Source organism: Schistocerca americana, chromosome 2 (assembly GCF_021461395.2).
Source record: "Schistocerca americana isolate TAMUIC-IGC-003095 chromosome 2, iqSchAmer2.1, whole genome shotgun sequence".
Classification (NCBI taxonomy): Eukaryota; Metazoa; Arthropoda; class Insecta; order Orthoptera; family Acrididae; genus Schistocerca; species Schistocerca americana.
Window position 1 is genome coordinate 1013210303 of NC_060120.1, and position 10533 is coordinate 1013220835.

The 10533-nt window shown below is 44.8% G+C and overlaps 1 protein-coding gene across 1 annotated transcript; it reads right to left on the reverse strand.

The window, feature by feature from the left end:
- Positions 1-339: 339 nt before the first annotated feature.
- Positions 340-9646, reverse strand: LOC124596351 (hexamerin-like). Its single transcript, XM_047135454.1, has 10 exons — positions 9489-9646; positions 7546-7679; positions 7300-7458; positions 6363-6540; positions 3248-3555; positions 2993-3151; positions 2743-2907; positions 2525-2653; positions 2121-2436; positions 340-854 (listed from the first exon to the last, which is right to left on the reverse strand). Exons 1-10 carry the CDS (start codon positions 9562-9564, stop codon positions 457-459), a joined length of 2022 nt encoding a protein of 673 aa, XP_046991410.1. The 5' UTR covers positions 9565-9646; the 3' UTR covers positions 340-456.
- Between the last annotated feature and the right edge of the window lie 887 nt (positions 9647-10533).

The window sequence follows — 10533 nt, forward strand, 5'->3', positions numbered from 1 at the left end:
TACAGTTCTGTACTCCACTCCATTTGATACGGCTTTATTTTCTTGTGATGAGTATATTAATTTACATGATTATATGTAAGACGATGTCAGTTTTAATTACGAAAAATGTCTAGCGATTTTTAGCTCTGTGCATGATTTCTGCTCTCGTGGACGCATAAACCACTGGTTAACGTCCTATCCTGCAGGCGATAGCCACGGCTTTTCACCCAATATTGGTTCTGGGTGTATTTCCTCTGTTGCCCTCCGTCCATTCATCCAATTGGCCAACTTACAGTTATCACACAGTACATTCTTCTCCTTGGTAATTGAGTGAGAACGTAAACGAGCATAGACACAGTGTTTTAGGTTAAAATTTTTATTTTTTGCGAAAAAGTAAAAAAGGCATGTAAAAGAGCGAGTGATAGTCGATGAGCAAGTAGGTCAGTCTGATGGAGATGCTCGAGGAACTCTGCCAGTTCAGGCGGTGGCGTTGATGTCCTCCTCGCGGCGGTGCACGACGAACGTCTCGTCGAAGTGCGCGTTGGGCACGTCGAACTCGAACTCGACGACGCGCCTGTCGAACGGGAACCCGGCGGGGTGGTTGTCGCCGTGCTCCAGGATGGGGTGCTTCTCCTGCGAGACGGCAGGGGTGACGATGGCGAAGACGCTGAGTGGCAGCCCACTGCGGGTTCCGCGGGGCAGCGCCAGTCGCTGGGGGAAGCCGAAGTGCGAGCGGAACTCGTCCAGGAAGAACTTGCTCTCGCCCTTGATGGCGGCGAGGGTCGACTGGTGCAGGTCAGAGTAGCTCGGCGCCTCCTTGCCGTACAGCGAGAAGTCTCGGGAGCTGCGCTTGATGTCGTTCTCACCAACGGACACTGCAAAAGGCGAAGGGTACGGTCAGCACCAGATATCAAGTGATTCTAATTGAGGAAGCTTCATGTTATTGGCTTTCGGGAGGAAACTAAACAGCCATCTCAATAACGGAATGTCAGTTACTAGGATATGAACATAAGGACAACGGACCCTGATCAGAGAAATCTCCTAGCCAGCCAGGAATCGACCACAGATCTCTTCGCATAGCGATCCGGTCAAGAATATGCATCGTCTAAGAGTAAATTTTAATGTGTTGGCCCCACTGGGCAGGAAACTGGACTGGATGCCAATTGCTTCAGAGTGTAATGATGTAAGGACCAAACTTTTCGTGTTTTTTTCTCGGTATTTAGGGAGGAAAGTGGGACTAGCTGAAGCATTCGGTTTAATTTTGACATCTAAGAACCAAAAATGTCACATTTCATGCCAACCTAGACCTTTGGCAATGCTACAGATCACTAGGTAAGTTACTCGAAGAATTTGTTTTCACATTCGTTGACTGTGATAACTCACAATCAAGTTGTCACGTTACAGCATCACTTAGACCTTGAGATATGCTATAGATGAATATACCACCACAAACCTACATTCCAAAAAAATAATATACAAAGTGTCATACCCAACATTTCATGTATTATACAGAGTGTAACCCGTATAAGTGCAGGTATTTTGAAGTGTAGCGGCTTAATACATACACAAATCTGTGTATTTTTTTTCTCTCTCAGTGTCGAACTGTCCGCCTACAAACACATCACAAACTTTACGATCTCATGTTTTCTGCATGATCGTAACTGCCCCACTAAGTAGATTCCAATGTCAATATGGACTAACCGTTTTTTGTCGATGCATCCACACTTCAACACATGACCTGCTGCCCAGGGGAAAATAAGCATTACTACCTTGCTCTTGACACACGTGATTGAAGATACTAACCAACCTAAAAAGATGCAGTTAGTTAATAGCTATAATTACGTGTCAGCAAATGATGTTACTACTGATGTAATATTGTTCAGGTGTCGACCTCAGTTACTAACAGAATATCTACCTTTAGACCCATTAAACCCTGTATAATGTCAGTGCTCTGTTATCCCTCTGTTTGCACATTATGGAGTCACATGCCACATCATCATCACAGTATGCGTCGAAGCTGACATGTACGACTGGTATGCCATCGACAACAATCTTGCCTAATCTGGCTCTATCTTTCGTAGATCTGCTTAAAAGGAATACGGATTCTGTTGCCAGTAAGATTTATTCCAGTCATCACTTACGCTTCTGGTTGAAGATGTCCAGGAGAACGTAGTACTGCTTCCTCTCCTCCAGGCTGAGTTCGCGGCCGAGGACGTCGTACTTGGGACCAATGAAGACACGGACGACGGAGTCGACTTCCTTGTCGCTCTTAACCTTGATGTGGTAGAAGAATGGTTTGTGGTTCAGGCGACCCTGGCGAGCCACAAATTTGAACTTTTCGCCGTCTTCAGGCTTGGAGAAGGTCAGAGCATTGCTGATGTCAAAGTCGAAGCTGTCGAAGTATGTGACGAGTTTGTCGAAGGTGATATCTTCAACGGTTACGCCTGGCAGGAGCAGCTGAAATAGAAGATTCAAATTAGTTTACGACTAATGTAGTACTCTACGAGAAACGGTATGTTTTTATATCAGAGGTTACATTACTTACCTCCTCGTGAGTGTAAGGCTTCAGAAGGTTCTTGTAGTGGTAGAAGATGGAAAGAACGCGCTTCGCGATCCTGTAGAAGAGTGGGTCCCTCAGCTGGGTTTCTGGTAGTTCAAGGACGCTAGCAGGAACCTAAAACGGAAGTAAGTTATGTACCCCCGCATCCAAATACAAATAAGACCAGTGTAACGTCAGAGAGAGTAGACATCATGCGGACATACTCCGTATCGATGAACAGGGTCGACAATGTGGCCGAAGAGGGAGATGAGGTTCCTGAAGTATGCGCCGTAGTACTCCCAGTTGATGTTCTCGTAGTTGCCCTCGACGATGTTTCCAAGGATGTTGGTGAGGTCCTTCTCTCTCAGGTTGTACTTCTCGTAGTTGTACTGTTGTTTTAGAAACATAGGGATTAATGATGGTCGCATTCTGCATGAAATCGTATTAGGGACAAATCTGCGAGGACACACTTACGCCTGACAGGTAGCCGTAGTCGATTCCGTCGCGGATCCTCCTCTCGTAGTTCTTGATCTCTTCCACGTACAGGATGTCGACGTTGCGGGGGAAGACTCCCTCTGGGCGCGCTGGGGCTTCGAGTCCGTTCTGCAGCCTCAGCTCAGGGTAGTAGCCGACCTGCAAACGTAATACACAATTTAGTGTCGTCGTTCGGAAGGTGGATTCTCCACTGTCGTTGCAGGAAAGTGAAACTGGTGCCGAAATGGGACGTACCAGCACAGGGTGGTTGTAGTCGATGGCCTTGACGTCAGGCAAGTGGTTGGACAGCCTCTCCAGGTAGTAGCGAGCCAGGAGCTGCTGCAGGACGAAGAAGAAGCTCTCGCCGCGGTACTTGTACTCGGGAAGGCTGTAGTTGGCAGGGTTCAGCCAGAAGGGGTACTTGTAGCTCAGGTATGCGTAGAAGGAGTTGAGGCCGACGTCTTCGGTAAAGTAGGAAACCAGCTGCTCGGGGTTGCTCGGCACGGGGTAGCCGCTGTGGTTGGAGTAGAATATGTAAGGAGCCTCCTTAGAGCTGACTTGACCTGCAGAACGGAACACGTGATTTTGATTAGCGATTGTGTGATGTAACGTGTTGTTATAATTAAAGTGCAGCTACTTGTTGATGTCCATTGTGGGTTGTAATTGTCGTATGGCACCGAAATTTGGTACATATGCTAACACGTTATTTCTGAACGCTGAAAGAAAGCTTAGTTCCAATTTCGGCCACCTAGTGCAAATCTGGCGCTGTACAATACCTCGGCGACCTTTTCGGTGCTCCTGTTGAACAAATTGTGTAGGCAGCTGTTGATAATAAAATCAACATTATGCCTATCTCAGTTGTTTGGCGTTCCCCAAGGTAGTGTTATAGCTCCTTTGTTGTTACTTATCTATATAAACGTTTTGGGAGACAATCTGAGCAGCCGTCGTAGGTTGTTTGCAGATGACGCTGTCATTTATCGACTAATAAAGTCATCAGAAGATCAAAACAAATTGCAAAACGATTTATAAAAGATATCTGAACGATGCGAAGATTGGCAGTTGACCCTAAATAACAAAAAGTGTAAGGTCATTCACATGAGTGCTAAAAGATATTCGTTCGGTTACACGGTAAATCAGTCTAATATAAAGGTCGTAAATTCAACTAGAGACCTAGGAATTACAATTACGAACAACTTAAATTGGAAGGAACACATAGAAAATGTAGTGGGGAAGGCTAACCAAAGACTGCCTTTTATTGGCAGGACACTTAGAAAATGTAACAGATCTAGCAAGGAGACTACCTACACTACGCTCGACCGCCATCTTTTAGAATACTGCTGCGCGGTGTGGGATCCTTACCAGATAGGACTGACGGAGTACATCGAAAAAGTTCAAAGAAGGGCAGCACGTTTTGTATTATGGCGAAATAGGGGAGACGGCGTCGCTGAAATGATACAGGTTTTGGGCTGGACAGCTTAAAAAAAAGGCGTTATTCGTTGCGACGGAATCTTCTCACGAAATTCCAATCACAAACTTTCTCCTCCGAATGCGAAAATATTTTGTTGACACCGACCTACATAGGGAGAAATGATCACCAAGATAAAATAATGAATTCAGAGATCGTATGGAAAATATAGGTGTTCAATCTTATCCGCGCGCTATACGAGATCGGGATACTAGATAATTGTGAAGGTGGATCGATGAACTCTTCGCCAAGCACTTAAATGTGCGTTACAGAGTATCCATGTAGATGTAGATGTAGATGTTATGCCAACGTCTCATTCGTAAGCCGTTACAAGAAACATTGCTAAACGTCTTTCTTGCATTCACAGCGGCAGATTCGCACCTGGTGGCGAAAGTTGGAACTAATAATTATCCTGCAAAAATAGTTTCCTCATTAACGCATCACAATGTGCACTAAGTTTCACTACCATACAACTGTTAAAGGCACAGACGACCACTGTGTGATGCAGACTTTAATTATAACCACCCGGTGTACGTTTAGCTGAAGTACTTTTTGTTGTGAAGGAACCATGACTTCAATAGTTTCATGTAAACGGGAGCAATTATTTTAGGCAATTTTACGTCACCCCACATAAAACAACATAAATTCTCCGAATACGTGACCATGCGATTTTGTTACTATACAGAGCAACGTATTGGCCACTTCATTTGTATTACATTTACATCATTACATTTACATCACCATGAGGGTCGTTTGCAGCTGGGGGCGAAACTTTGATTTATACAACAACGTGATTACGCGATCACATCCGTTTAAAAATCTATTTGAGCTACAAGGGGCTTCACTGCACATGAAGCAATAACGATCTGCAGCGCTATTTGGTAGTATAACAGTGGTTGAGAGAGAAGTGAGGCCGAAAGGGTCCTTGTAGTTCACGTGGGCGCAGGAGGAGTTCAGTGGATGTATTGATCATGTTGTGAATAACATGAAAGAGAAATTTGGAAAGGGAATTAAAATTCAGAAAGAAGAGACGAAAGTTGTGAGGTATACTGTTAACGTACAAATTTTGTATGACACGTCAACTGGCTTGGAATGGATAGTGTCTTGAAACGAACTTATTAGACGAAGAAAAAAAAATAAAACAACGGTAATGGTATGTGGTCAGTTACAGCAGTAGATGTTGAGGAATCTACATAACGAAAGGAGACACTAAAAGTAAGTAGATGATTTGTGCTATCTGGGCTGAAAAGTAGTTGATGATGCGCGAAGCATGAAGCATAGAAAATACTGACAAAAACAACGAGAGAATCATTTCTGAAACGTATTTCTCTTGGCCGTGGATTTTTACTGGTGTGTACTGTGGACTGTAAAGAGTTCGCACAAGAAGAGAATGCCGATTATTAGATTGACAGATCGAATATGGGAGAAATGATATTTTTGGCCAGAACTCGATATAAAGAGTGAAGCAGTTGATAGGTGGTGGGGAATGTTAGGGAGGGGAGAGGGGAGAAGTAAAAATTGTTGAGTGAGACCAAGGTTTGTATGGATGTAGGTTGCAGTAGTTCTGCAGAAATGGAGAGGTTTGCAGAGGACAGAGTAGGGTGGAGAGCTGCATCATTCCTGTCATCGGATGGAAGACCACCACCACGATGACAAGGACAACAACTACATGAGTCCTATACGGGCGGATATGTGCACAACAAACTAGTGGATAAGTATTTAAGTTCGATTCTTAGACACAGTACACATTAAGAATCCTTCTGACATTCAGCCACTGATGAAGTGGGTAACAACGATTGTTGTATAGAAAATATTTTTCTTATAGTTAATCTGGTTGTCGATTTACTTTGCACAGTTGGTGGTGGCTCCGGAAATGACACGTGCGCGTAGTTTGTTTGTACACACCTTGTAGCTGGGCGTCATATGCCTTCTGGATGACCTCTGCGTTGACGAAGAGTTGCGGGTAGATCTCGTACGGAGCTGGCAGGGTGACGTCCTTGGTATCCTCGCGATGCAGCACAGCGACAGTCAGTGAGTAGACGAACAGTGCCTCGTTCAGGTGCTCCCGCGCCCAAATGGCCGTCTGGAATCAAAAGGACACTCGTTATACAGAGGAATGTTTCGGGGAGATGCAGTGCTAACTACGACTTACTTCCAGGTGTCCAGACATAGGTGAAAATTTAGATGAAGACACATTCGACCAGTATCTTCGTGCACAATCTGACTTTACATAGCGCATTCCTTCATAACGATGTAACCAATGCCTGGAATATAGATGACTCTTGCTCACGAACGCGGAGCTCTAATTTCTGCGGATTATTTGTGAGTTTCATGCAGTTTGATGGGGAGTAGGCGGATTTAGGACAGATTTGCCAATGACAATTTTCATGTCTCAGTTGTAAAAAATTATGTATGCACTTCCTCCCAATGCTAACAGAAGATACTTCGTTTGCTCTGGATTCATTAAGAACATTGAGATCTGTGGAATTTGGTTTGGGTGAACGTCCCAGATGTTTTGGCAGCTTTATGAGGACTGCCTATGTTGGAGCACCAGATGGAGGACATTGTACATATTGTGTGCTGAACATGCCTGAAATGTGCGCCCACTTATTAAAGTTGGACATAGTGGTGAACGGATATTATTCGATAAGCTGCTTCACGTCGGTGTTACGGAAATAAGCCAAAGAAAAAATTGCCAACGAAAAAAAATTGAAGGTATGTCATTATTTGCAGATACATAGGTATGATCAAAAATTAAGAGGAATGTTTGCTAATAACTTGCTGGTTCAAGCAAAATGAAAAAATCATAACTGAGTAGTATTTTGTGTCGAAGCGCTCGTACCTTGATGAACGTCTCAAAGTCCTTGGCGAAGTAGAACAGCTCAAACAATGCCCGGGCCTGGTAGTAGTGCTTCTGGTAGTAGATGGAGAACACTTCCCCTTTGGGCAGGAAGCCAACGTCGACGTAGTACTTCCAGAAAACTTCGACCTTCTCCTTGAACTGTAAAGATAAAAAAACGGATGTTCGCTACAGTTGTCTGGCCGTCCAAGAAATCGGATCCTGGTTTGTAACGTCACATATTTATACCTGATAGTTGTCGACATGTTCAATAGGTTTGTAGGTCTTTGCAATTTCCTGTTCTTCTTTGATGAGTGATGGCTGCTGTACGTGGTAGAAGAGCGCCAAAATCTTGTTCTGTTTCTCCAGAAGTTCCTTACCGGCTGGAATAACAATAAACAAAACATTAGATACAATAGGAACGTCACTCCAACATACAGGAAATTTTCTCTTTCCTTAATGCATTTTGCCCGCATCTCGTGGTCATGCGGTAGCGTTCTCGCTTCCCACGCCCGTGTTCCCGGGTTCGATTCCCGGCAGGGTCAGGGATTTTCTCTGCCTCGTGATGGCTGGGTGTTGTGTGCTGTCCTTATGTTAGTTAGGTTTAAGTAGTTCTAAGTTCTAGGGGACTGATGACCATAGATGTTAAGTCCCATAGTGCTCAGAGCCATTTGAACCTTAATGCATTTTTATTCATCATTTCGATTCCTATTTACTTACATAGGCACTTGCAGAACAGCGTAGTTCCGTTTATAACAATACGCATACGAGGTTTGCTGGATGCAAAGTTCACAGGTGTCTCAACGAAAAAACTAAAGAAGGACAGCTCGTTTTTTAGTATCCCGAAACAGGGGCGAATTTGTCACGTATATAATACGAGAGCTGGACTGGCAATCATTAGCACGAAGTGTTTTTCGCTATCGTTTCACGAAATATTACCAACACTTTCTCCTCTGAACGCGTCCGCTTGCTTATCTTTGTGGCAATATGCCTGCCTCCCATGCAACGGGCCCGGGTTCTATTCCCGTCGAGGATGGGGATTTTCTCCGCTCGTAGACTGGGTGCTGTGTTGTCCTCATCGTTATTTCATTCTCATCGTCGGCAGACCAGTCACCCAACTTGGTGTCAACTGCAATAAGACTTGCATTTGGCGGCCGAACCTTCCCGGATGGCGCCTTTCGGCTAACTATGACATACGCTCTTTTCATTTTTTCTTATGAAGGCGAAAATAGATTATTGCTGACTACCTTGTGTAGGGAGATATGATCATCGTAATAAAATGAGAGAAATCAGATCTCCTACGGAAAGATTTAGATGTTAATTTTTTCCAAGCGCTGTTAGAGAGTGGAATGGTTCAAAACAACCCTCTGCGCGGCTCTTCAGTGTCGACTGAGACTAGACATGTAGATGCGGATGTAGCTTGCCATACCGCCCTGTTCCTCACACTGAGAGGTCCAGTATTCGTCTACATGCGTTCTCTGCAAGCTACCTACTGCGTGTGTATGTGGCGCAGGGTACTTCAGGGGCCATCGTCAATACCGTCCGTCTTGGCTATGCTCTCTTTTTCTCGTAGTGGTCCTTTGCGATTCATGTGTGGCACGAAGTAATATTTTGCCCGCCTCTTTTTCGAACTCAGAATAGCACCAGGAAACCTCTCTATAACACGTAATGCAAAACCGGCCATGAAGGATTGATTTTCGCCAAATTGAGTCAACCAGTACCTACATCTGCGTAGTACTAAACTCTCTACCGCTTACGCAAGTGTCGGTTCACCACTTACGTAGAGGCTGTGAACAAGTAGCAGAGTGACGACGTATGGCGAAAGTATAGTCCGCTCACAACGATCCGAAAGAATTCGTAGGGCGATGTGGGGAACGGAGAAAGCAAGCTCAACCCACCGATTTCCAGCACGTTTGAAGCCGAGGTTGGACAGGCAGTGCGGGGGAATAACCCGCGCTACAATCGCGCAGTGCTGACATTATGCATGTGCTGACAGGTTTGGCGCCTCGTAACGCCTACAGTACACATGGCTACTGTATTTTAGCTCGCCAATGTTGGCACCATCTGGGCTCAAGAGTATTAGCGGGCTGACATCAACTGAGTTCTACCGACTTCTGGCTTCCCAGAATTCGGCTGTCATGGTTAAAATCACTGAGAACAAATAACAGTGGTAGAAAGAGCGACTGACTTACCCTCGCTGTGCGGTACAACCGCGGCGGCCGCAAGGGCTGCCAACAGTGACAGGACGACAACGGTCGCAGTCCTCATGTTGCTCGCAGAGGATGTACGAATTGTGTGCCGGCTGGCGGGCTTCTTATAGCGGATGAGGTGTGCGATTAGCTGGCGTATCTGCGCACTTGGTGGGGGAGGCAGCGACCCCGCGACCTGCAAACGGTAAAACTCCCGGAGATGCGGCTTATGTAACAACCGACATTACAGTTCCCTGCCCCCTGCTATCGCTTTTGGTAGCCCAGTGGTCAGGGCACAGACTGGCTACACAGAGGTGCGGGGTTAAAATACCAACACGATCATCCAGTTCCTATCTCACAGACTTTAACAAGGTTACAGTAGAATCCTGACGCAAAGACAAGCAGAATTGTTTCTCTTTGCATTCAATTCTAGTGTTATAATAATTATCATAATACATAAGACATTGTTAATGACGGTTTTCAAAGAATTCTTGAGTGATTCTCTAAAAATGTAGTGACTCTTAATTTTGAGCAAACGCTCTATACTTCTGTTTTTACAACAAATAAAATCATACTGTCTAAAGATGCAGCACTTGGACATGAGTGTGACAACAAGGCAGGACTTTAAAAGTTTATGTGAACATGTCGATGAAAATTACAACTGTAAAAAGAATATTACTCAACTGCTCAAACAATTAAGCTCAGCTATTTTTGCTCTTCGTAGATTTGCTTACTCTTAACAATTTTTAAGGAGAAGAAAGGACTATCGTAAAATATCGGCACTAAAAATCGACCCCTCGCGAAAATTTTGGCTGCAATTCTGATAGTAGGCAGTTATGATCTGAAAATACTTTCGCGCTGACCAGTTTGTCGCTCGGTCCGACTCACTGCAGCCGCTTAACTCCGAAGCATACAACATTGTACGGCGGAGTGACAACCATGGCCCTCCTCTTCGCGGGAAGTTGACGGCGAGGGAAGACGAGAGGAGAGCAGGGCACGTTTGTCTCGCGAGTTTCGAAATTTGCTCAAGAACACGTTTTATGTAATA

Bases quoted from the DNA above. Each gene is read 5' to 3' on its own strand.
- LOC124596351 (XM_047135454.1), bottom strand. From the start codon at position 9,564: ATGAGGACTGCGACCGTTGTCGTCCTGTCACTGTTGGCAGCCCTTGCG. The intron at 7,459-7,545 runs GTATAAATATGT...TTATCTTTACAG, and splicing joins AACATGTCGACAACTATCAG to TTCAAGGAGAAGGTCGAAGT. The intron at 855-2,120 runs GTAAGTGATGAC...CGCCTTTTGCAG, and splicing joins GGACATCTTCAACCAGAAGC to TGTCCGTTGGTGAGAACGAC.